Here is a 25,116-nt window from a genome sequence, read left to right as displayed (position 1 = left end):
TCATGCGCATGGAACCGATCTCGATGGCATCTCCTTTGGAGTACTTTGCTCTCCCTTAATTTGGTGGGTTGGCCTGCCTTTTCGTGGCTTCGAGGATCGTAGATCTCATTCTCATCGTTTCTTCCTCAAGGTTTGCACTCTGCTGCTCTTCCAAGTTTCAATTTCTTCTGCATTGTTCAATTCCACTCATCGAATTATGTTTGCCCCCTTTCCTTACCGGTTATATAATCTTTGGTTTGCCGGATTCCTTGTTCTAGTTAGATCTTGTTTGAAAGTGCCGGTTCTTAAAGCAAAGGGAGTGAAACAGTGTGTTTTTTTTTTTCAACATCACGATTCGAATAAAGTGGGTGTTGTCGTTCTTTAGAAGAATTTCTTTTTTCCTTTTTGCGACCTCAATTTTTTCTTATTTTGGTAATTTGGTTGATTTTTTTCTAAAAGAAATTGCTTTTGGTGGTTTGGTCTCTGTTCTTGTCAGATCTTGCTTGAAATTGCCAGTTCTTAACTCGAATGGAGTGATGCAGTGATTCTTTAAACATCAGATCTTTGTTTTGTTCATCTTGTTCTCTGCTTAATTGATTTGTATATTCTTCCTTATGAATAATCTGTCAGTCAAATTCGGTGCTTTCCTTGGCTGTCTGAATTTGGATTGAGATTGGCTTTTCTTTGGATTCAATCTGAAACGTGTATCGTCCTTTTCAGGATCTCAAGAAGACATAGTTAATCGCAATAAGGGAAATTGTTGGGATATAGAATAATGCCTCTGGAATATTATCATATAGATGAAGAACTTGTCATTTCAGCTTATTTTTGATTTCATGTACTCGGGAATTGAGAGTTAGACATGTAGTTGATGTGCTTGCAAAATTTGCAAAAATGTGAAACATTGTGTTTATCAACGTAGATTTAGTAATTTAAAAGTATGAAACTCATAGGTTATGATATTACATATCATATTTTCTACATTTTGAAATTGGAAATTTTGTCTGTTGCCCCATACACAAACTTTTGAAAGGAATAATTTTGGATAGCACACTAATCTCTCTCAAATTTACCTTTTTTTGTTTTTTTTTTTTAAATTAGTTTGTGAACAGAATGGAATTATGTCTTATGCTGTAGTGTTGATATATATTTAATTTCATAAGTGTTAGTATATGTTCAATTTCACATACTCAGTCAACTTCTGAAGACAAAAAAGGAGAGACAGTTGCTATTTTATTAGATGAATCCCCCTTGCCTTTGTAAATTTTAATGACCTAAAGTTGATTACTCTAGATTTTTCAATTCCCTAACTTCCAGTTTGTTTTCAGATATTAGAAGCAATATGTTTCAGCAGTCAAGTAGTCGCAACTCGCATAATAAAGAGTCCAAAGTCAAGAGAGGAATACAGATAGCTTTGCTTTTAGTAGTTGCTATATGGTTGCTCAATCAGTTTAGCAAGAATGAGTATACTGAAACTGTCCATATCAACTTTGATCCAGAAGAAGATATTGACCTTGGTCGCAAGGTGAAAGCAGGATCGGAGAATGTGATCATTGTTGATGGTCAGAAAAGTGACTTTGATGAGACTGGTGGAGATCAAGTTGAGGCTTTTGGCCAGGATACTGAAGAGAAGAATGAAAATGAGTCTTTTAGTACAGAAAAAGAGGAATCTCAAGAAGATATTTTAAATACTAGTCATACAGAAATCAGTGAACAACTCAACAATAAAGATGAGAGTGATGATTTGAGCAACAACGACAAAGATGTGGCTAGTGGAAGTACTAACGACAAAGACGATGAGTTAGAGCTTCCTGGTCAAACGGATCCAAATGAAGGGAAACATGAAGAAGATACCTCTGATCATGGAAATGAGTTAGTCACGCTTGATGGAGCAAAAGAAGACACCATTAAAGAAATAACTTCTCAAGAAGAAAGGCTTTTGAGCTTGAAGGATCAATCAGATGGCGGAGTGAACACTGACAAAGTTGAAAAGGAGACCATCAATTTGAACGAAGAGGTTAACTTAGAGACAGAAGGTAGCAGTTATGCTAGTTCTGAAGTGGGCAAGGAATCAGTTGCTCCTCATGAAGATGTTAAATTTGAGGCAGAAATTAGTATTGAAAACAATTCTGAAGTTGAAAAGGAGACAATTGATACTCATGGAGAGACCAAATTAGAGACAGAAGGTAATGGTGAAAATAATTATGGAGTTGAAAAGGAATCAATTGATGCTCATGCAGAGAACAAATTACAGACAGAAGGTAATAGTGATAGTAATTCTGAAGTCGAGAAGGAAACAATTGATACTCATGGAGAGGCCAAATTAGAGACAGAAGGTAGTGGTGAAAATAATCCTGAAGTTGGAAATGAGACAATTGAGACTCTTGAAGAGACCAAATTAGAGACAGATAGTAGTAGTGGAAATGGTTCTGAAGTTGAAAGGGAGACAATTGGTTCCCAGGGAGGGGTTGAATTAAGTACTGTAGGTAACAGTGAGAATAGTTTGGATGATACTACAGACATTGCAAACACACGTGACAGAAGCATATCCCTTCCCAAAGAAGAAAGTGAAGTGTCAACAGACAAAGAATCTATAGACACAGTCAAATTCCTTGACGAACAAGCCTCCGATGGTGCCAAAAATGATGCTGAAGAAAAGGAAGATTCAAAGTCTAATGAGGATGCACTTAAATCCAAATTAGATAGTATCTCTGAGGATCCAAATGCTGGCAATGAAAGTGGAAAATCATCTGATAACAATGAGAACTTGGAAAATCCTTCTATGAAAAATAATGCTGAAGAAGAAGAGGTAAATTCAAAATCTAACCAGGATGCGTTTGAATCTAAAGGAGATATTACATCTGAAGATCAAAATGCTGGCAATGAAAATGGAAACTCTTCCAATAACAATGATAACTTGGAAAATCCTGCAGTTGAGGGAGGCAATTTTTCCACTGAGAAAAACACTGGCAATACCATCTTGGAAGACACAACTGAACCAATGCCCAAAGAAGAAACTATCTCTGAGTCTAGTAATGACAATGCTTCTACTGATAGGAATGGCAATCCAGAATCATCAAGCCAAGGTGGTAAAGATACAGAATAATATTGTTCTTACTTACCTACAGAGTCAAGAAACATGCATATCATAATACATGATTTTCATCATATATAGGTAGATTGAAGAATACTACTACATTGAATTAGTTGAGCTCTTTGCCTAAACCTGGCACTCTTTCGCTGCAAATGTAATGACAATGAGTATGTCATAGTTTGATGCAATGTAAACTACTCTTTGTAAAATCAATAAAATCTCTACAGAAGTATATTTTCTGTTATTCATGCTGACCTCGAGCTAATGTTACCTTGGATTGACGCGCACCATTAATCTCTTTTATACTTTCAAATGAAATGTTTCTGTTTTATCGATCTAATGCCATTCTTTTTCTTGTGATGAGGTGCGGCTAGAAAATTGTACAAGTAAATGATGGTAGAAATTTACTGAATGGAAGTCTAGAAATGAGTGTAATTTGAATAAATATAGTTAAAATTGTGAATGCAACTTAGACATTAAATAAAGGTTCAAGTTTAGTAGAACAAAACTGAACTTGTGAATGCAATTCTCATAACAAAAGAAGGAAGCAAACCATTGAGATCCATGAATATAAATGTAAAGTTCTTGTAAGGGATTTAGATATCTTTGTTTTAAATGTAATGAAAATTTCATGGCATCATCAGTGAATTCCTATTCCATGACTGGACATTATAAAAGAGCAAATAATGTTGCATCGGCTTCACTAATTCTATGAAGGATCATTGCAGTTGGAAAGAGTGTCCTACAAATTCAGAACCCTTGTCCCAAAGAGAAATTAATGGCACTTGCTGCAACCTTGACCTTCGAGGCTTCCACTTAATTACTTGTAAAGTTCATCTAAAAGTGGCTGACTTTCCAATAGGATGCTGCTCGATGTCTATCACTATGATCATAAACTACCCTTGCATGCTGCGATATGGTGCACCAAACCATGTTTACATGTTAATCCAAGTCCTTCAATGTACTCCAAATGAATTGAATCAAGTACCACTTTACATTTTAGTTGGTATTGAACGGGTTTAAATGAAGAAGCTTTGGCGCAATAGTAAAATTGTTGCTGTGTGATCTGATGGTCATGAATTTGAGTTACGAAAATAACCTTATATAATATAGGATAAGACTGTGTATAATAGATCTTTTCTCGATACTTTATATTGACTAAAGCGTGGTGCACCTGTCTTTTTATTGAATGAGTTCAAATCCCCATGGTCAATTATGTAAGGTATCAAAGTAAGGCTAGAGCTAATCTTATGATTTCTTTAGAAACATGATGCCAATTCATTAGTGAAGTATCAAGGGAAAAAAATATCAAATTGGTACGACTGTATGAGTAGTTTATACCTTATGCTTAATTTTGATTTATTCAAATCTAATTCTGTAACCATGAACTAAGACAAAGCATCCACTACAAAAATAAACCTGATTAGCGATAAAAAATTCGGTCGCTAAATTTCAAAAAAAAATCGTAAAAAAATTCGTCGTAATTCGATTTAGCGACCGAATTCAAATTCGATCGCTAATTAGCGACCGAATTTAAAATTGGTCGCTAATTTTAGCGATCGAATTTGGGATTGATCGCTAAAGTTAGCGACCAAACTTTAAATTCGATCACAAATCTAGTTGGGATTATCCTAAATTGGGATTATCATCAGTGCATACGAAACATCATCAGTGCATATGCAGTTCATTTCTAAAATTACCGACCCAATCAAAATTCGATCGCTAATCTAGCAACTGATTTTTAATTTCGGTTGTTAAATAACGATCGAATTTTAACTTCGGTCGTAAATTACCGACCGATTAAATTTTGGTCACTAATTTAGCGATCGATTAAATTTTGGTCGCTAATTTAGCGATCAATTTTTAATTTCGGTCGCTATGTAAAAATCGAAATTAAAAATCGATCGCTAAATTAGTAATCAAAATTTAATTGGTTGTTAAATTCGTCGTTATTTATGAGTTTTTTTTAATGATCATGTATAATGAAACTCTTGAAATGTCAAATTAAATAAACTCACCTTCTTCCACTTAACATCCGTATTTAATTTTAATGTTTTAAATGACATTTAAGTCATTAATATTCAACTATGCCAATAATAACTTCTATAACATTATAATTAGAAAAAAGTCATTAATAATTTTACCAACAAACATGAAAGAAAAAACTCGATGAGAAAATTAAGAAAGTGACAAATCTCTCTTTTTCTCTCAATGAATTGAAGATCTTTCTTTCTTTCTTTTGTATTGTTGTTAACCTGTCTTAGTCTAGTGAAATCTTGCACGGTGGAAAAGAGCTAGCACCCTAACTAACCATCCATTCTGAAAAATGTTTTTATAAATAAAAAATGGATAAATCCCTAAACAATCATCAAGAGCATATCACACTAATTACAAGCCATCTAATTATTAGTTAATTCCAAGTGTATATATAATATTAATGACCTACATCTACATATATCACCATGATTGATTCCACCTACGTACTTTGCATGCATGGTACATAAAGAAAGCAAGATCATATATATGAATTTGGATTCAAGCAACTAATAAATCCTTGGAGGTGGAAAATGGCATGATAACGATGGCATTAATTGTGTATATATTTGTCTTTTGGTTAATTGTAGCAAGTGCCACCGAGCATCTTTTCCTATTGCAAATTTCATGTGACAAGGACTAAGAATCATTTGGATGCTAATATGAATAGTTAATAAACAGCTTGTTATCGAATAATATTTGTACACACATTGTAATTATATTAATTTCCTTCTTTATGAACTCTTTAAGATGGATAGATTAGCAAGTAGCCTCGATATTGTATCAATAATTAAAGGTACTGCGAATCGCTTGGAACAGGACATAAAAGATTTTTGTTCGAAAATTAGGTGTGAGATGTCACCTGAGAAAGAATGGAAGGAATCACAATTTACTTCTCGATCTCCATCTTGTTGAATATATAAATAAATAGAACAAAAATAATTATGAGATAAATATGGAATAAATGGTTTATGTCATGCATCTTCCATTTGCCCCAAATAAAAATATAATTTATAGTTTTAAATAATTATATATTTATTATATTTATATCGTTCTGAAAGAAAAATTAGTGTGAAGTTAAAGGCCACACGCAATCTAATTAATAATCCGACATAATCTTTTTTTTCGACAGCCGCAACCGCAAATCTCATACAGGACCTTCTGTGTAGCCCGGGACACGATTTGTGAAATCTCCTCGTCTCGGGCCCACCAACGGGACACGTGTGGTTCGTTGAGGCTGCCGACAGTCGCTTTCGAATCTTTTCTAGATATTCCATGCCGTCGCCATACCACCCGTCGATGACGTGGATAAACAATAGATCCGCCTGTGACACTAAAGAATATAACTTCGGCATTCAAATTTTAAAATTGATTTTACTTTTTTATGTTTAAATTAATCCCTCAAACATATACTTTTTAAATGCAAACGTACGTTATACTTATTTTACTTCTAAAAATATACTTTCTAATTTATTATTGTCATTTTATTTTCATATTTTTATGGGTATTAATCTGGTTCAACATCAAGGTATGGGATGAACTCAGTAAAATAACCACAGTCGAGCATTTTCGACTCGCTGGATACTGATCAAGTTAGGTTCTCTTCAAGTCAGGTTTCAAATAAGAAGTCAAGTTTCAAAGAAGTCGGGCTTCAAAGGAGTCAACTTTTAACTACTGAGTGCGGCAATTTTCAGATAGAGATCTGGAAAGACTCGAGGAAAGGTTAAAAAGGGGCGAAGGCGAATCTTGGCAAAACTTCTTCGACGTTCAAGTCAATTATTGGAGAAAAAGGAAGAAAGTAAGTAGTAGAGAGTAGAAAACAATATGAATTATTTGTCTTGATGCTGCAACCAGTTATTTATAAATAGAAAGCGAGAGGATGACTTTGGTTCCCAAAGGGCAGACCTCTTCCGTTATTTACTGAGAGACACCTCTTGATAACTGAAAAACCATGACCCTGACCCTGGTTCAACAACCATGCCCCTTGGCGATCGATGTTTTAGCAATTGCCGAGTTAAATCAGAGTTTCAATTTGGATGAACCAAATTTGGATGTGACTCGGATGGGATTAACTTGAGGTCTTCTATTGGAGGCCAATTTAACTCGAACTCAACTTGACTTGACTCAAATTTGACTTGACTTTGATTGTCAGCTCAGCTTGATTTTTGGTTAGACTATGCCACGTGGTGCTCAGCTTTCTCCACCATATTAGGTATCATATTATTAATTAATATTATTATATCACTCTTATATTTATATAAGTAGTATGAATCCATCTAACTAATTGGCCACGTTACAGATCGTCGAATCTCATAAACTAATCAATCACAATATTGTAGGGTTTTGGACCTTGTGACCAATATGGAATACTTAAACTCATCATTATCATTTGATCAGTGACATTACATATAATATCAAAACTTATAAGCCAATTAATTGTAGTTTAATATGCCAAACTTGCATGGTGAATTCATCGATCACATTATTGTTAATATAATGAAAGGGGAGAAAAAAAATTAAACTTCATGAGTCAACTTTCTAACTCCCATAACTATTTTAAACCCTAAAATCGATATGAATAGTTTAGGATGATTACAAACTTAGCTTGTAAAAAGGGTGATTAGAAAGTCTTTGTGATCTATTATTATGAAGAGTTTTTTAGCACTAAATAGAATCCTTGGTTATTAAGATAAGATCACAATTATGAAAATCTAAAAAATTGAATCATGTAATTATCTTAATTAATAACCTTAATAAGGTGAAATATTAGTCTTAGAAAACATTACATGAGAAAGAGAGTATGAGTTTGTACTTACCTTTTGTCGCCTTTAACATTAGTGTAGAAGGAAATATGAATCTACAACCTTTAACATTAGTGTTTACAAATTAAGGATTGATATTTTAGATCCCCTCTTTACTTTCCTCTACATCCTTCCAAATACATAACTTTGTAGGACCCACTTCAATTTTCCCTTTCTTGATGTCCTTTTAGAAAGAAAGAAAGAAGGAAAATAAATACTTTAGACGACAACAAATTTCCCTTTCAAGGGGGGACAATGAATTGTCACACTTGTGATGGCCAAATGCAATGTCTCACCTATGTTCTCGATAAGGGTAGTTGTTCTTTTATCCTAAGACAAGTAATTTTGTTTGTTTTACCTTGGCAATTCAATTATATAGCCATAATTATGATAATTTGTAGCCAAAAATTACTATAAAAAAATGATAAATCCCAGTCAGTCTCGTGGACTCAATCTCTGGGGGTGGCCGACCCGGTCCCATGGAAGTTTCCCACCGACCACTAGGGTAAATCGGGAAACGCATACGGCGGCCAATCCAGATGTCCAGCATCCTTTGATTGCGTTCCCCATTTGGAATAAAATTCTTGCAAATACGCCGTAGCTGGAGATCGAACCGCGGGTCCCTAGGTTACAATCCGGATGTCCTACCGTTGCACCATTGCCTCGGGGATAAAAAAAAGACCCGTGGTTCGATCCCCAGCTACGGCGTATTTGTAAGAATTTTCTTCCAAATGGGGAACACAATCAAAGGATGCCGGACATCTGGATTGGCCGCCGTATGCGCTTCCCGATTTACCCTGATGGTCGGTGGGAAATTTCTGTGGGACCGAGGTCGGCCACCACAGGGATTGAGTCTATGAGACTGACTGAGATTTATCAAAAATTACTATAATTTATGTGAGAGAGAGTGTTTAGTTATTAAAACATGGATAATTCACACGGGGAATATTGGAAAAAGCAAGGGCCCTAATGGAAAAAAACTAAAGGGCATAGGGAGATTGATGAACATTAGGGGTGGTTTTGAATTTTAAGTACAGATTAATCCTTAATTAATCCCATAGAAGTGCTTCGAAGCTTGCAGGGAACGATTCCTCCGGCGCCGCCCAGAGCGGATCCCCGCACTCCGGCGACGGCAGCAGATGCGGCGGCTCTGCCCATGAGTCGACCCAGTCGTCGTACAGGAACTCGAAACTGGAATCGGCCGAGTCGAGGAAGCGGCAGCCTTCGAGCGGCGGCAGTTCCATGATCTCCCCGAGCTCGTCGTCGGCCTCGGCAGCGGCCGGGGGCTCCGCCGCCCGCTCGCTGAGTTCCATTGCGGCGGCCTTGGCGGCGGCGGCCTGGACGTCGCGAGGGCAGAGTGTGGCCGGCCGGGGGAGCCTCCCTGCGAGCTCCGGGAAGTTGAGCACGGCGGATGGGCCCTTGATGCTCAGCGCGGCGACATCGTGGGCGCGGGCCGCCATCTCCGGCGTAGGGAACGTCCCCAGCCATATTCGCGACTTCTTGCGCGGCTCTCGGATCTCCGACACCCACTTGCCCCAGTTCCTCATCCGCACGCCGCGAAACAGGGGATGCCCGCTCAGGTCGCGCTGCCGCTTCGCGCCGCCATCCTTCCCCCGACCGCCCGCATCAGAAGGCGGCGAAGCGGAGGAGGACGACGACAAGGAATTCGCACTGCTTTTCAACTCAAAAGAGGCGGGAAGATCCGCCATTAACGCCAAAATGCCACCTTTTTTGTGCTCCCTCCCGCAATTGTGCCACTCAAGAATGGATCGAAGCAAAAAAAGGCAACTTTTTGACGTAATCCTCGGGTTCAATCTCCGTCCTGGAAGCTAATTAGACGATCAAAATCTAATCTTGCTCGACAGAGAGAGTGAGAGTGGCAACAAGAATCAAATGGAGGCACTGACAGTCGACAGAGGACATGGAAAGGCGAAGTGAAAAGAGGGGGGGATTTATTAGACAGAGGGAAACGTACCGAGGCATTTCCATTAAATCTATTGAAAACCCTGCACAACAATTCTGTCTCAATTTCCACCAATTATTTTCATTGGGATTGTTTCACGTACGAAGATGGTCCATGAATCTCCTTTGCACCGAGATTTCCAGAGCAAGGACAAAGCCTAGGCATCTCAATGGGCTCCCTCTCATGACTTTTGTGCACCCCGAACTGCAGTGTGCCCTGCAGAGCTTTGATGTCCCTCTCAGTGCCCATCCATCAGCTTTGACGGACGTTCTGAAAAAACTTGCAGGTTTTTTATGGGTCTACAGTCAAGTGCCTCTATGAGTATAAGATTTTCCTTCCTTCAATTGAGAAAAAAACTTAGATTGGGCCTGGGCCTAATCGGCTGACTTGCTAAGCAACAAATCAGGTTGTTGATCTACTGAAGAAGTTTACCTGCGCGTGTTCAATGTACAGAATGGAATGGACAAATCCTTGTATTGATTTGACCAAGAGAAGTGTTTCTCAAGTCGATAACAATTACATTTCAGCAAAAAAATAGGTTTGTTATATATCTATTTAGAAGAATCGCAATTAACTTGTTCAGCAATCTGCAGATGTTCTTTGTGCCGAGTAGTCCTTGCCCTGTCGCAGCGCCGACAACCGGCATGACTGCTCCTTCATCAGCTCGTCGATCGCCGGGAATTCCCCAGGGACGATCCCAAACTCATCGTTGTACTTCTCCATTCCGCGAACCAAGAACTGCCAAACCAGTGCACCGGCGCCAGCCCCGTTCTTGGTCGCAGAGTCGTAGATGGTGTCGAGCATGGACCTGTAGAACATGACCCGGTGGGAGTCTTCAAAGCCCTTGACCTTGTTGGAGAGGCCGAATTCGGAGAACAAGATGGGTTTGTTCAGCTCCCTTTTGCCATCTTCGATGTGCGAAGCCACCCATTTGGAGGTATAGCTCATCTTCTCGCTCAAGTTCGCTTGCGACAACCTGCGAAAAAAACATAGATTCATACAACTTTCTTGTTTCCTTGTTTCAACTAGTCGTTTAAGAGCATTCCAACTTCGACAGCGTACCAATGATCAGGGTAGATATGGACTGAGGCGAAATCAATGGAGGGAGTCCTGGAATTGCGCAGGAAATCAGAGCCAAGCTTGCCGTACCATTTCCCGGGGTTGATATCTTCCTTCTCCGACGAGCTCGTAGGCCCATAGAACCCCTCCAACCCGACCGTCAACAAGTGCTTTTCGTCGATCGCCTTCACATGCTCCGCCATCTCCTCAATCCATGCCTGTGTTTCTTCCGATCCAAACCATCAACTCAAATTCCTCCCTCGCATATCTGAGCTGAAATAGAAATCGACACATACCTGAAGAACGTCACCAGACACATCAGAGCGACACTGTGGCTCGTTCATCAGCTCCCACGCAAATATTGTTGGATCATCTCTGTACTCGATTCCAGTCAAGTGATTCTTCCTCGTCAATATTGTCTACCAAGGAGATAATCAAGAAAAGGAAAGAAAGAAGGAAAAAAATCATGACAGCACGAGAATTGCAAGGATCAGATCATAAAGAAAAGCAGGAATTTTGAGACCTTGAGGTAGGTCTTGAAGTAACTGCGGATGGAGGGATCAAAGAAGAAAGAATCGTCGTAAGAACTCAATTCCAATCCTTCCTCCCAAGCCCACTTCACATACTGTGTCTTCCCGCCGTAGTTTTCAAGATTGTTCACCAGGCTGAGCAGCAACCTGATGCCATGCTTCTGTGCTTCCACAATCACCCAATCCAGTGCCTGGAAGACCTTCTCATCGAAGACGCCAAGAGAGGTCTGGAGAGCATGGTAGGCGCCATCATTGAAGGCCCAGGTCCTGCACACAGTTAGCCCCATTGTCGCAGCAGCGTGGAACACCTCTGTTACTCTTTCTCTGCTCGACTCCTCTACTGCTTGATCCATCAGCCAGTAGGAGTTCCACCCGTTGACGTAGAACGCCCTGCCTTCCTCCATGAACTGGCTGCCATTCCTCTCCACAAACCTCAGCTTGCGCGGCGCCTGACCAGGCCAGAATTCGATGGCGCCGAAGGTTAAGTACATGACCAGGATGAGGAGAGCAAAGGCAAGAACTGGGAACACAATGCCGTTTCCTGGTCTCGCCATCTTCTTTGCCGGTGCCTTGCCGCCACTACTCCACCTGCTCATCACCTGCAAGGGAACGCATGATCATGACGATGGCCTGAAGAATTATCAATCATAGTTGAGCTCCTACATTTTATCCTTGCTTAATTATCAATGTGATTATCTCTTATCTTGATTTATCATAAATGAATCATAAACAAAATATACTTTTACAAATTTACATAAAAACAAGAAACAATAAAATTACAACAAAATTAAAAACTCACCTTCGTGTGAAATGTATAATTCACCTCGTGTACTTTGCAAATATCATTTGCTTTTAGAAAAAAAATTAGAGGTTGATTACAAAGAAAGCAAAGGTTTATTATAGAAGGGGAGATATATAATGTTTGAAATGTAGAGAAATGGGAAGCATTGCAAGTATAAAGGGCAAAATTAGAAGATATTATTGTCAAATGAAAAATAGAGAAGTTTTAATGTCTAAGTTGAATGTTTATATGGTAGCTAGCTAGGTTTTAAGAAGAATGATTTAGTTAGGCAATCTATTAGTTGCCTAATAACTTAAGAAATTAAGTTTTTTTTCCTCCATATGGGAACAATTATTTTGTCAACAATATTTAATTAAAAAAAACTTTATTTGTTACCATCTAATATGAATAAGTTAAGGAATTAGACAACTATTTGATATTAGCCCGGTGGCCACTGTGACCTATCCTTATCTCTTCATCTATCAGTTAAATATAGGTGAATTCTCACAAATTTAATAAATGCCTCAAGTTTTTTTTTTCTTTCAAAGGCGCAGATTCTCTAACATTCTTTGGACATTAATTATTTCTTTATTAGTTTCTTTAAGAGTCTAAATATTATCATTTTGATTAAATAAGGGCATCATCTAATGAATTCTTAAGAGCGAGATTTATTTAAAAAATATTTTTTTAGAATTAAAATAAAACTCCTTGTTCCTGACAACCAGTTTCTGCATCTGATGCTAAATACGCCACATCTAATTAAAAGATTACCAATGAGAAGTTCATGTTGCTTTTAACCTAGCTACAAAACAGTTTTCAGAATTCTTACACATAAATCCTGATTGACCTTGATCATATATGTCCAGCTGCGATAACTAGTTTTGTTCTTAGTTTGTAGGGAACCACTAGCTATACTGCAGTATCCTCTCTGCAGGTGCAAGCAAAAGCCGATGCTTTTACTGATTTAATTACCATGTTCCACTGTTGGTTTCACTTCACTTTACCACGTCCTTCTTCAATAAATTGGAAGCACCAGATTCTTTGATGTAAAGAACATGCAAAAGGAGATTGATAGGTAAGAAAGATTAATTAATTAAGCTCTCTCTCTCTCTCTCTCTCTCTGTCTTTTTAATATTGGCTTTTCTCTCTTTTGGGATCGGCCGGAGTTAAATCGCCCAACTTTCTTTTCATTGCACTGGAAAAGAAAAAACATTAATTTAGTTTTATTTTTTCTGCTGTTGAAGGAAGAGGTTTGCTATCAGTAGTTGCGATACCACGAATACATTCATTTACATGGATGAGAGCTTGAAGAAGTGCTATGATTATGGCGAAGAAGCTTTAACCTTTATCTCAATTAAGGCCCGTGTTTTGAGTAAACAAGGAGAATAAGTGAGGTTGGGATGGGTCTGTGCACTGCATGCCTGTGTACCTGCAGAGGGCGACTCTCTTCTGCTGCTGCTGGATTTAATAATGAATTAATTCTCGTCGACATTTTCTGCAGGAGCTTGTACCCAGCACTCCAAACCCAGGAGTCTAATTCCTGTTATACATCCTCTGCGTTACTGCACCCTCACCCTTAAATTTCTTTCAGATAATCAGGACTGCACGCATCTAGAGGAGTGTTTGGAAGAAGTGCCATGACTGTGCTTTATGATCACACTAGCTGATTAAGGCTAGCTAACTCATATATATGATCACATTGAGAGAGGGATTACGGTGCAGAGATTTAGGCGCAAATTTGGCATCTCATAAGGGTTAGGCCCGTTCTTAATGACTTTGACATAGATATAATGAATTGATCATCACAAGCTTAATTATATTAAGCAGTAACTCGTGTGATCTCTCTCTCTCTCTCTCTCTCTCTCTTTCTAGCTCATTGTACAGTCTCTAGATTTCCACCACAGTTGGAATTGAGCTAATGATGGAAATGCTTCACCATGCCTAGCTAGCTCATTCAATAGACCACAGTCCTTGCACCATATATCAGCTCGTATGATTAGGACCCACAGGGCCTGCATTGAGTACCTTCACAGGCAGTCTACAGCATAGTGAATGGTTTAAGGAAGGAAGGTCACAGTTCTGGCTATTTAATTGACTTGTTCCTCTTCCAGTTAGATCATCATCTCTTCGATCGAGCTTTCTCTTATTCACTTGCTTCCTCCTCCTCCTCCTGCACTTTCCCATTCGTGTGGAGTATACTGGTAAGTGATGGAGCAGATCGAGCACACAGCATATATATATAGCTAATAGTTTGGATATATATGCATATTTTTTAATTAACTCGATCGTTCTATTTGCTTTCGACTCTGTTGTTTTTCTCATAGTTCACAGTAGGAAAGACTGGCAAAGCTGGAGCCTGCAGCAGGGACATCCAACTCCAAGATGGGGCGTGGGAAGATCCAGATCAAGCGGATCGAGAACACGACGAGCCGCCAGGTTACCTTCTGCAAGCGTCGCAACGGCCTCCTCAAGAAGGCCTACGAGCTCTCCGTCCTGTGCGACGCCGAGGTCGCACTCATCATCTTCTCCGGCCGCGGCCGCCTCTACGAGTACGCCACAAATAGGTTATCATCATCTACCCTCGACTCCTAACTAATTTTTCGCCTAAACCTTCGATACGAGACACTTGAGAGATTTTGTACTTTTTGCTCGATCGGCCACTTTCATTTTGTGAACCACGTACACTTTAGTCGAAATCTTTCACCTTTTTGTTTTAGGTCTCTACAATACGAGATCTGTTCTTACTAGTAGTAGATCTGATCATTTGCTTTCTACATTTTCTTTTTCCTTCCTCTCCTTAATTTCCCCTGCCATTACTTCTACGAGGTTAATATAATCACTGTATGCTGATCACATTCGATCTCCACCCTCTTGCCAAAGTGCAGACCACCCACCTATTTAGGGTTTCTCTCGAGTAGTTAGAAAATTAATGCTGAGATATAAACTTTTATTGTTTTTTTCAGGGTTAGTTTCTCTCTATATATTTCAATAAGAACTACTGTTGCTCGAAGTGTACACGGAAGCAATGGTTTCTCTCCAGCACTGAATTAGGGTTCCAAATCCTTTCTTCTCTCCCAAACTATAAAATACTCTCAATCACATATACAATAAACATGATGAAGCCAAATATTAAGTGGCAGCACGTAAAAGTACTGCCCAGGCTTTGCATGGGGATTATAAAAATAAGTAGTTCAACGTGTAAAAGGGTGTTTTACACAATTACCCAGTGGACAAATGGGTAGGCGTAGTTCCACCAATCATGTGTGGGATCTTGTGCCAGCGCGGCAGTCGATAGGCCAATGGGAGATGGATGGGACGTGGGGTGTGGGAACTAGGAGTTCATTAATGAATTTATCAGCATAATTAACTATTAGGGTTTGGGGTGATGTTACACCACCTTCCCAACTTTGGGTGATGCCGTGTGGAATGAGTTTTGGTTTGATTCAATTGGACTGTGAGTTTGGTTCTCGATTGGGGGTCTACGAAAAGATTGGGAATGTGGCAGGGGCATAGGTATATCCCAAACTGTAGGTTTAAGATTATGATTGATAATCTTGATTATATTTCAATCATAATTTTATTTGATTTAAGTTATAATGAGTTTATATTTTGATAAATAAACACATCAACAAAGGGATTATAAATCTAGAGAAACGACGATTTTTTCGATAGAGTGACATTTTTTTGAATTAGAATTAGCCGCAGTACGTTGCCACCATTGTTCCTTCATGCGGAAGGCTTGTCAGGGGTCGGTCGATGAACACGAGCAGTAGGGCGCTGCTAGTTAGACGCCACCGCCGTTCCTTAGTGCAGAAGCCCACTGAGAGTCGGAGGTGATAAGCAGTGGCGACAACACAGATACACGATCATGTGTGTGAGAGACAAGGACACAATTTTTTTAACTTAGATTTTTGATTAAATCTTTGATTAATTAAATTAATCAACTATTAGATATAATTGAAATAAACTAAATAGATCTAATATAAAGCCCAACAAAATTATCCCTAAAAAATTCTTAAATAATAGAAAATTCTAAAATATTATTTGAATTTATTTATTTATATATATCACCATTAATAATATTAATAATATTATATATTTTATTTCCTAGATTCCTAATCCTAAAACCTTTAAACTAAGTTGTACATCAAAATCTCTAACCAAATAATTTTTTATTACATTACTTAAATTGAACTAAATAATATTAGATTATATTTTATTCTTCATAACTTTGATTATGTGATTTGATAATCATATAATCAATTAAAGTTATATATGATAACGTGAACCAAACACGCTCTTAAGATTTTGATTGTTGCACGGTGGGTGTACGTATACGTGTTGATGTGCATGCTTTAGTAACTTGTGGTTAATTTCATTTTTGAAGTTTGTTTGTGGAGTTATAATTTTATATATAACATAGTTCAAACTAGCTTTCGAATTAGTAGACTAAAGTTTTGGATATTCTTCAAATTTGTTTATCATTGAAAGGATATTCCATTACCTCTAAATAGTTATTCCTCTTCTATCGTAACTTATTGAAATTGAACAAGTACTAGTTTGAAACCTACACAAGATTCACAAAAACTCAAGATAGCACAATTTTGAAAACAAAAACAAAAAATTCCATTCTAATTCATTCTATACATTCATTCAAATTAATAAGTGAGCTAGCCATAAACACCAAAATTGCCCTTTTAATTGTGCAGTGCGAGAGCAACCATTGATAGGTACAGGAAGGCATGCAATGAGACCAGCAGCCTTGGATTTGTTTCAGAGGCAAATGCTCAGGTAATCAATAGTAGATCAACTTTCTTCTTCATTATTTTCATTTTATGTGTGCACTATCATAAATCACTGGTCTATATATATGTTTTTCTTTATTAATATAACAAAAACAAGAAACTGGATCGGATCTCTCAAAATATATATATATATATATATATATATATATAACATGTGTTGATATGTTATGTGTGCTTAACAACTCTTTTTCGATGTCAATAAGGTTGTCGATATGATATTTAACACTACCTATCGATCAATATATATAACTATATATCTATGATTTAAGACTACCTAGCTATCTTCTTTGCTTCTATATATGATCTTGCAGTACTACCAGCAAGAAGCATGGAAACTGCATCAGCAGATCAACAATTTACTCACAACAAACAGGTCAGATCATTATTAAATTACTGCTTGTAATTAATTAAAGTTGTAAATTACTTCCTTTCCTACAATAGTTTAACTGTTAATTTATTAGGAGTTTGATGGGTGAGACTCTTGGATCCATGAACCTAAGGGACCTGAAGCAACTGGAGACTAAATTAGAGAAAGGATTAAACAAAATAAGATCCAAAAAGGTAGATTATATTTCTTCATTCTGTCAACAAATTACGTACATCTACTTTGTTACATTTCAAAAGTGCTCACAGTCGATCTTGATTATTTCAGAATGAGTTACTGTTTGCTGACACTGAGCACACACAGAAAAAGGTAATTATAAGATCTAATTATCGATATAACTTAATTTGTTGGCGTATATATATGATCTCTGAGTGATTCATTATCCAGGAAATGGAGCTGCAAAAGGACAACATGTATCTGAAGAACAAGGTCAATTCCTTTCTCTCTTTCTTCAATACATGCATGAATAATCTGATGAGTTGTAACCATAATTAGTTTAAAAGAGGTGACTGATTAACGATATGGACAGATAAATGATAATGAGCAGCAGCAGCAGCAAGTGACATCGACTAGTGAATTTGAGGCCATGCCGGCATATGATTCAAGGAGGAACTTTTTACAAGTGAACAGTACTGCACAACACAGTCAAGATTACACTACTCATCTGGAGTATAGTATCTATGCACTTCATTAATCTGCATCTTTTTCATTAGATAATTATTGATTAATTAATTTGTTCATGTTCAACTGAATGTGTAGATAACTACTGGTGATCATGAATGGAACTTCATGGCTTGTTAGATCAAGGAGATCGAGCAGCTACTTGCACACTGAAGACTAATTATGAAGAGCATGTGTGTCATTTGACTAAGCTAAGTGGAGAGAGTTCTAGTTTAATTAGGAAGTTAAGTGTGTGTGTGTGTGGCAATTATGTATTTGAGACTTGTCTTAATTAATCTCAATGTCAAAACTGTGTTGTGGCTAGTAAATATATATGCATGCATGCGTATGCACTGAACTGTGTTAGTCAGCTGGACTTGTGTTCTCTTTGTTTTCTATCTATCAGACGCGCAGTGAGTTTTTGACATGGTTGACTTAGCTTGGTGATTCAACGAGATCTTGAGGACCAACCTTTTTGACGTGGTTGACTTAGCTTGGTGATTCAAGGAGATGTTGAGGACCAAACTTTTGATGTGGTTGACTTGGTGATTCAGAGTCAAGTTTTTGATCGCAGGAAATATAAAGTGAACCGGTCTAGATCGCACACTGATGGCAAATGGGCCGGGCCATTCGCGGCCCGCTCCGATTGGCACGCTTGGTTGGGCCGAGACTGAGCCGGTTTTAATGCGAACTGTGACGCAGTTCGCCGTTGTTCGAGAGCGCCGCCTCGACGTCTCTTCTCAGTAGCCGTCGGTAGTCCGTCGCCGCCTCCACTCTGGCGCGTGAAATGGTCCCTTCCAAAGCCGCCGCCTTCAATCGCTTCCTCCGTGGCTCTCTGCGGGAGCTTCTACCTTGTTCCGTCGTTAGCTCAAATGCCGCTCGAACCGCCGCCTCTAGGGTTTCCGATCCTTGTTTCCTTTTCTTGCCCTCGCCGAGGTCGGTTTCCTCTATCTCTGATGCCTCCTCCGTCGATTCCGTGACGGAGGTGTCTAAGCCTGGAAGCCTTTCCTCGATCGCAAAGCCGAAGCCCAGGCCGGTTTCGGTAGTCGTTGTGTCTTCCAAGCATGACGGTGGTAGCAAGAAGGAAAAAAATTCGACGCCTTCGACGAGCTCGGTGCAGTATCGGGTCTTTGAGCAGAAAGAGTGGCCCAAAGAGCTACCTAAGGAAGCTGTGGCGCTTGTGGAACGGTTGCGAGAGAAGGGCTATCTTAAGTTGGAAAACTTCTCTCGGATGACTTCATTGAAGACCGAGGAGGTATCCGTCCTGCCGGCAAATATGTACTCCAGACAGTTCGTGAAATCAGCTGCGGAGAAATATGGGCAAGACCAGCAAGAGATTGCAAAGTAAGCAAGTTTTGTTTTTTTTACCTTATTCAACTGTATGTTTGATTATTGACTAATTTTCTTTGCCGATTTTTGTTACATCGAAAAATATTGGAAAAAGAAGGGAAGAATTGTAGTAGAATGTTTAGCATCCTGAAAAGAATGAAATCTTCAAACCTTTACCCTATGGAAGGATTAAATATTCACTATAGTATGTATAGCAGAAATAAAACAAGTGGATAACAAATGTGTAGCTGTAATAAACTGATTATGATGAGAAAATGAGGAACAAGAAGAAGGATCACCAATGTAGTTCTTCTAACAAGTAATGGATGTGCTACCAAGTACCAAAAATTTAGTAAAAGGGAAGGGGAAAACTGAACAAGGTATATATCAAGTTGAACAAAAGCATTGTTAATTTTTGGTAACCAATATGGTTGCCTGCCCTTGTAATTGGTCAAATTGTTGGCAATTCCTTCCACCCCCCTTGTGTATTCGCACCCTTCCTTGACGGTCCTGTGGGGTGCACCTAACACACTATATTAGTGATTTCCTATTTATTTCATGTCGTCCTTGGAGATTATTTTTCATCGTATATTTGGTGCACAAAGTGCATGAGAAGCTATCTCATAACATGGATTTCTTTTCCCTTAAATTTTAAGTCCTCTAATGAAGCTTGAAAATCTGTTTATGAATGCTGCTGAAGCAGCAGTTTGTAAAATCTACTATTTATGCCAATCTCCACCCAGTTGTTGAAAGCTCTGCAGAGTAGATCATTTGGTTTCTTTCGTAGGCTTGATTATCTTAAATGGTTCCCAAAATGTTGTGAATTAAAGGTGCATGGAAATGGAAGAACTTTCAATTTTTACTGTGAATAAACATGCACGCTGAATAAAGTAAAGGATTTAGGTTAAAAGAACTATGGATGTATGAAATTCAATTTTTCCAATAATTCAAAAATAAACTAAACTTAGATGATTGGATAAGATATTTTTTGTAAGCAAGAAATCTAATATCTTGAATCTAATATTCAAGATTAATGTAAGAATGCTTAAGATATTAATACCCCTTAGGTTAAATTACTTTTTGTTAATTAGTTGTATGAACAAAGTTAGGAATGTTGAATGAATTGTGGGATTATTAGACTGATAAAGTAAAAAAAATGTGATTCATGCACGGTTTGGTTTGCACTAAGCTATATAGTATCAGATTGTATGAATATATTCAAGAGCAAGTAGGCAAATTAGAAGGTAGTGTGGATAAATATAACATAATTAAAAGGGATCTAGATGATGTCTGTGTTACTAAGATTCATCCCCTAAATATTTGAAAAATACGACTTCTTGTTGTGACTATCATCAGGACTACAATTATACAAGAATAGAAGTGCATTACACGAACAAGGAACTCCATGGTTGCTCTGAAAAGAAGATCAAGTGTCAAAATAAAGGTAAAGTTCTGTAGAAATTAAAAGAACATCATTCAACTACATGAAACCATGAATCCAATAGTAGCTCATGGCTTGCCCTGTGCTCACCATTCAATCAAAAAGAACAAGTTTCTCATTTGGCTTCCCAGACTTCTCTTATTAGACACCTTTAATTTGGTACCCACCCTATCCAACATTATGATAACTTGTTTTTTTTTAATGTGAAACTATATTAACTTTGTTTGGCACTCTGTACAATTCTTGCTTTGCACATCTTCTCTTAATTTCGTGTTTCTTGTTTGGCACTCGACATCTACTGGTATATATTGCAACTCACTTAAACATATATAATTGCTATTTGCTTTTCTGCAATTCCGATTTGCTTCTTCCGCAACTGAATGTATTGTTCTGGTAATTCTCACATGTTTAACTTTGTTTTGTGGACTTTTATATAAGCTTTTAATCTTTCCTATATAGGTGGCTGTCAGGAAGTCACTTGAAGAAGGTTGCTCTTTATGGTTGTCCATCGGTCGAGAGGAAAACAGTATTCGCATCTAAAAGACTACGTTCATTTTTCAGCATTCAAGAAGATGTTGTAAGTGTGCTTTTGTCGAACAATTCTATTACGCTGGCTCCTTCTACGGTTGATCATGTGAAGGAGGTGGTTCTTATGTGCACACGAATCTTAAATCAAACTCTTTGAATTCATAACTTCAAGGTACCACTAATCAGTTTTGCAAGGTGCCATTAATCAGTTTTGCAAGTTTCAATCAAACAGTTATCCAAGGTACCATTAGACAATTCTCCTTGAACTGATAGGCGGCCCTGTGTTTTATGGCACTTTGTTGAATTGATCGATGACACCTTGGAGCTGTGAACTCAAAGAGCTCCGCTTTAAGTTTTTTATGCTTTAAAGAATCTGTGCACGAAAAAAGAAACATCACCTGATCAGCCAACCGGCAAGGCGGCTTATCATCCTTCCAATTTGTGATTGAAATATGATGGACACCACATTGAAATCTCTTCCCCTTTCAGGTATGTCGAGGCTGCAAGATAAGAGACTACTGCAAGTTTGCGAATCTTAGAGTAAGCAAAGAGGAGAAGGTGATTCTATCAGATACTATGAGAATCCTTGCATTGTGGGCATTTGATGCAGTGCCACGGCAGTTATCTGTCCCTTCTGACTTCAAGTCCTCCGTTTGCAAATTGTTGGAGGAGGTACTCAATCTTACTGATGATACATAAATGAGCATGTAAACCATTGAATTCTAGAGGACATATAGCAAAAGGAGATAATTTTATTTAATAAAATAAGTTTTTTCCTGGAAAAATATGTGTGAATTTATTGAGTTGGCCAATTCTAAATATTTTCTCATGAAGCTTCATTAAATGAAAAAAAAATTAATATGAAATTTTATCCACAATAAAATTAAATGTATAATATTATTTAAAAAAGTTAATGTTTAAATGTAAAATTCCTTCTGATAGAACCAAATCAAAGCAAATTGAAAATTTTGATCTAATTTCTTATGACATCATTTCTGTCGTATCCAACGGCTGACGCACACTACAATCATCTCTCTCACGAATCCTGAAGCGGGCACCGACGGCCGAGACTCATTACCCATCCCCTGTCCACCACGTTCTCTCTTTCTGATTTACTCGTCTGCTTCTGTTCGCTTTATCGTCGAAACCTGCGCTCCGCGTGCTGCGGAAACAGAAGTGAAAAGCAGCAGCAGAGAAGAAGAAGCGAGATCGCTTCGATCAGACCTCACCCTCACCTCCCATGGCATCGCAGAAGGATCGCGAGAGCTTCGTCTACACCGCCAAGCTCGCTGAGCAGGCTGAGCGATACGAAGGTACACGCATCCCCCTCCCTTTCGCTTTTCCTGTTCCCGCAACCCTAATCCCCTGTAGTTTTCTCTCCCGAAGAGATGGTGAATTCGATGAAGAACGTGGCGAGACTCGACGTGGATCTCACCGTGGAGGAGCGGAACCTGCTCTCCGTAGGATTCAAGAACGTGATCGGGGCCCGCCGGGCCGCGTGGAGGGTATTATCCTCGATCGAGCAGAAGGAGGAAGCAAGGGGGAACGAACAGCATGTGAAGACGATTAGGGAGTACCGGAAGAAGGTGGAGACGGAATTATCTGACATATGCACCGACATCATGACTTTGATCGACGGCCATCTCATTCCTTCCTCCACGGACGGGGAGTCTTCGGTCTTTTACTACAAGATGTCGGCTAGATCTGAGATTTTGAGTCAATTCGTGTAGGTTTCTAGAGGTTAATCTGGAAATCTGGTTTGAATTGTAGGAAGGGAGATTATTATCGCTACCTGGCAGAGTTCATGACTGGAAACGAGAAGAAGGAGGTTGCTGATCAGTCCCTGAAAGCGTATGAGGTAGCGCTTTCGTGTGCAATGCTTACTCTATTTTTCAAATTTTGCTAGTGTTTTTGACCTAGTTTTGCTTCTTTTAAAGCAACACTTGTAGGTAAATAAGAACTAATGATGTGCATTACTTGCTTGCTTTATTCTCTTATACTTTACCAACTTGACCTGATTTGTTGTACGAGTTTTTTTCCCCTTCTCTTATGATCTTCTGGCGTTGCTTGTTATCAGATGTGCATCGATATTACAAGTTGCAACCGCAGAAGAATGTCTTTCTCAACTTTTCTAAACTGACAATATGACCAATTCTTGTAAAAGAATGGCCTATCTTGTCCCAAAAATCTCGAAAAAATCTCTAACAAAAACTTTTCTTTAAAATCTAAAACAATTCTTAAAGATTAAACAGAATTCCAGAAATTAAAACTCAAAATTTTAAAGGAAATCCCAAAACTTTTTATCACTGAGCAATCACAACCTTTTTTTATTACAGTTTTAAGCTGCAGACTCACCTAAGAACTCCTGGTTTGATTTCTGTGTATTTAGATAGCATGAAACAAGAAAATCTTTTTTTTTTTGTCATTATGCGGGTTCTATTTTGATGTTTTCATCCTGGAAATTTGTTGGCGATGTGTTAGATTGGTTTTGCTTTACATTCTAATTATCTACATTTTCCCTATCATTTGTGTGATTTAATCAGTGTCATGAACTTGCCAACAGGCAGCTACAAGTGCAGCTGAGGCTGAATTATCTCCTACACATCCAATTCGACTGGGTTTGGCTCTAAACTTCTCTGTGTTCTATTATGAGATCATGAACTCACCTGAAAGGTATGATTATGAACTGCTGCAGTTTTCGAATAAAACCTTTTGGTTTTTGGTACATATTTCATGTTATTTTTAAATCTTTTTTCAGGGCTTGCCATCTCGCTAAGCAAGCTTTTGATGAAGCAATTTCTGAGTTGGATACATTGAGTGAGGAATCATACAAAGATAGCACATTGATTCTGCAACTGTTGAGGGATAATCTCACATTGTGGACCTCTGACATCCCTGAGGATGGAGGTAAAGCTAATATATCATTGTGGTTATTACACAGGTCATTGTCGTTATATCATCTTAGATGAGCTTTTAACTACTTATAATATCCTGTCATATAGTTTAAGGATACTGATTTTTCTTTGGCTTTTTTAGTAACCCTTTGGCTCATGAGAAGGTTTATGATGAAACAATATAACAATAAAATAATTATGACGTGTGTTCCTTAATCATACAAATTAGGAACCAACAAGTTTTCAGTTACTTTCTACATTGTCTTGGTTCTTGTCTACCTTTGATATTTGTTAGCCTGAATAAACAAATGATAAAATAAATCTTTCAATGATTGCAATCTCAGCATAAGCATTTATTCAACTGAAACATAATGACTTTTCTTTTTGCCGATTGCTCCCTGATTGCCTTTTTGATTGGTCACTGCAGAGGATCCTTCAAAGAGTGGAACTGGTGAAAATGCACAGGTAATGTTTTATCCTCATAGTGTAACTTCAGACGTTTGAACATAAGTTTTCCTAAGCTAACTATCCTTGAAAAGAAAATCTAAGAACTGCCGAATGAACGTCGCAGTGAATTCGACCAGCTCCATTGCATCAACAAGGATAAGTTCTCCGGACATTCATAATAGCAAATGTAGGTTGGTTCCTGTTTGTTATCAAATCCTAGCTTCCGTTCTTAAGCCACACTGTTATGGAAATCTCATCACCGTCAGACTTTTCTCTGCGGGATGACTTGAATTCTACTTTCATATTTGTAATAAGATATAGACATTGCAATGTGGTTCTTGTTTTTAAGCGTTCCTCAAACTGCTGTCACAGAATTGTTTTAGGAT

General features: G+C 38.2%; 6 protein-coding genes across 6 annotated transcripts; 4 read left to right on the top strand and 2 right to left on the bottom strand.

Annotated features, from left to right (window-relative positions):
- On the top strand, positions 1–3,317 carry LOC141824779 (uncharacterized). The gene is made up of 2 exons (XM_074712116.1): positions 1–130; positions 1,308–3,317. The coding sequence occupies exon 2, from the start codon at positions 1,322–1,324 to the stop codon at positions 3,083–3,085; it is 1,764 nt and encodes a 587-aa protein (XP_074568217.1). The 5' UTR covers positions 1–130; positions 1,308–1,321; the 3' UTR covers positions 3,086–3,317.
- A 5,571-nt stretch (positions 3,318–8,888) lies between these two features.
- LOC141824143 (dehydration-responsive element-binding protein 3-like) lies at positions 8,889–9,837 on the bottom strand. The gene has a single exon (XM_074711384.1). The coding sequence runs from the start codon at positions 9,615–9,617 to the stop codon at positions 8,958–8,960; it is 660 nt and encodes a 219-aa protein (XP_074567485.1). The 5' UTR covers positions 9,618–9,837; the 3' UTR covers positions 8,889–8,957.
- Positions 9,838–10,450: 613 nt separating this feature from the next.
- Positions 10,451–12,014, bottom strand: LOC141824142 (mannan endo-1,4-beta-mannosidase 2-like). The gene is made up of 4 exons (XM_074711383.1): positions 11,454–12,014; positions 11,227–11,349; positions 10,934–11,148; positions 10,451–10,847 (listed from the first exon to the last, which is right to left on the bottom strand). The coding sequence occupies exons 1-4, from the start codon at positions 12,012–12,014 to the stop codon at positions 10,451–10,453; spliced, it is 1,296 nt and encodes a 431-aa protein (XP_074567484.1).
- A 2,582-nt stretch (positions 12,015–14,596) lies between these two features.
- On the top strand, positions 14,597–18,125 carry LOC141823616 (agamous-like MADS-box protein MADS1). The gene is made up of 7 exons (XM_074710905.1): positions 14,597–14,805; positions 16,951–17,032; positions 17,358–17,419; positions 17,508–17,607; positions 17,699–17,740; positions 17,819–17,860; positions 17,961–18,125. Exons 1-7 carry the CDS (start codon positions 14,624–14,626, stop codon positions 18,123–18,125), a joined length of 675 nt encoding a protein of 224 aa, XP_074567006.1. The 5' UTR covers positions 14,597–14,623.
- Positions 18,126–18,824: 699 nt separating this feature from the next.
- Positions 18,825–22,168, top strand: LOC141825353 (uncharacterized). The gene is made up of 3 exons (XM_074712737.1): positions 18,825–19,435; positions 21,321–21,438; positions 21,879–22,168. The coding sequence occupies exons 1-3, from the start codon at positions 18,879–18,881 to the stop codon at positions 22,086–22,088; spliced, it is 885 nt and encodes a 294-aa protein (XP_074568838.1). The 5' UTR covers positions 18,825–18,878; the 3' UTR covers positions 22,089–22,168.
- Positions 22,169–22,511: 343 nt separating this feature from the next.
- Positions 22,512–25,083, top strand: LOC141824322 (14-3-3-like protein B). Its single transcript, XM_074711584.1, has 7 exons — positions 22,512–22,702; positions 22,776–23,082; positions 23,160–23,247; positions 23,953–24,062; positions 24,148–24,296; positions 24,711–24,748; positions 24,855–25,083. The coding sequence occupies exons 1-7, from the start codon at positions 22,630–22,632 to the stop codon at positions 24,855–24,857; spliced, it is 768 nt and encodes a 255-aa protein (XP_074567685.1). The 5' UTR covers positions 22,512–22,629; the 3' UTR covers positions 24,858–25,083.
- The last annotated feature ends 33 nt before the right edge of the window (positions 25,084–25,116 follow it).

Source organism: Curcuma longa, chromosome 3 (assembly GCF_044706935.1).
Source record: "Curcuma longa cultivar G26 ecotype Majalengka, Jawa Barat chromosome 3, ITB_CL_G26_1.1, whole genome shotgun sequence".
Taxonomy (NCBI): Eukaryota; Viridiplantae; Streptophyta; class Magnoliopsida; order Zingiberales; family Zingiberaceae; genus Curcuma; species Curcuma longa.
Note: the sequence above shows the minus strand (reverse complement) of the source record. Positions and strands in the feature narration are given on the sequence as shown.

Bases quoted from the DNA above. Each gene is read 5' to 3' on its own strand.
- LOC141824779 (XM_074712116.1), top strand. From the start codon at position 1,322: ATGTTTCAGCAGTCAAGTAGTCGCAACTCGCATAATAAAGAGTCCAAA.
- LOC141824143 (XM_074711384.1), bottom strand. From the start codon at position 9,617: ATGGCGGATCTTCCCGCCTCTTTTGAGTTGAAAAGCAGTGCGAATTCC.
- LOC141824142 (XM_074711383.1), bottom strand. From the start codon at position 12,014: ATGGCGAGACCAGGAAACGGCATTGTGTTCCCAGTTCTTGCCTTTGCT. The intron at 11,350-11,453 runs GTCTCAAAATTC...TCTCCTTGGTAG, and splicing joins ACTTCAAGACCTACCTCAAG to ACAATATTGACGAGGAAGAA. The intron at 10,848-10,933 runs GTACGCTGTCGA...TTTTTTTCGCAG, and splicing joins CATATCTACCCTGATCATTG to GTTGTCGCAAGCGAACTTGA.
- LOC141823616 (XM_074710905.1), top strand. From the start codon at position 14,624: ATGGGGCGTGGGAAGATCCAGATCAAGCGGATCGAGAACACGACGAGC. The intron at 17,033-17,357 runs GTAATCAATAGT...ATGATCTTGCAG, and splicing joins TTTCAGAGGCAAATGCTCAG to TACTACCAGCAAGAAGCATG. The intron at 17,861-17,960 runs GTCAATTCCTTT...CGATATGGACAG, and splicing joins ACATGTATCTGAAGAACAAG to ATAAATGATAATGAGCAGCA.
- LOC141825353 (XM_074712737.1), top strand. From the start codon at position 18,879: ATGGTCCCTTCCAAAGCCGCCGCCTTCAATCGCTTCCTCCGTGGCTCT. The intron at 19,436-21,320 runs GTAAGCAAGTTT...TTTCCTATATAG, and splicing joins GACCAGCAAGAGATTGCAAA to GTGGCTGTCAGGAAGTCACT. The intron at 21,439-21,878 runs GTAAGTGTGCTT...TTCCCCTTTCAG, and splicing joins TCAGCATTCAAGAAGATGTT to GTATGTCGAGGCTGCAAGAT.
- LOC141824322 (XM_074711584.1), top strand. From the start codon at position 22,630: ATGGCATCGCAGAAGGATCGCGAGAGCTTCGTCTACACCGCCAAGCTC. The intron at 22,703-22,775 runs GTACACGCATCC...TCTCTCCCGAAG, and splicing joins GCAGGCTGAGCGATACGAAG to AGATGGTGAATTCGATGAAG. The intron at 24,063-24,147 runs GTATGATTATGA...ATCTTTTTTCAG, and splicing joins ATCATGAACTCACCTGAAAG to GGCTTGCCATCTCGCTAAGC.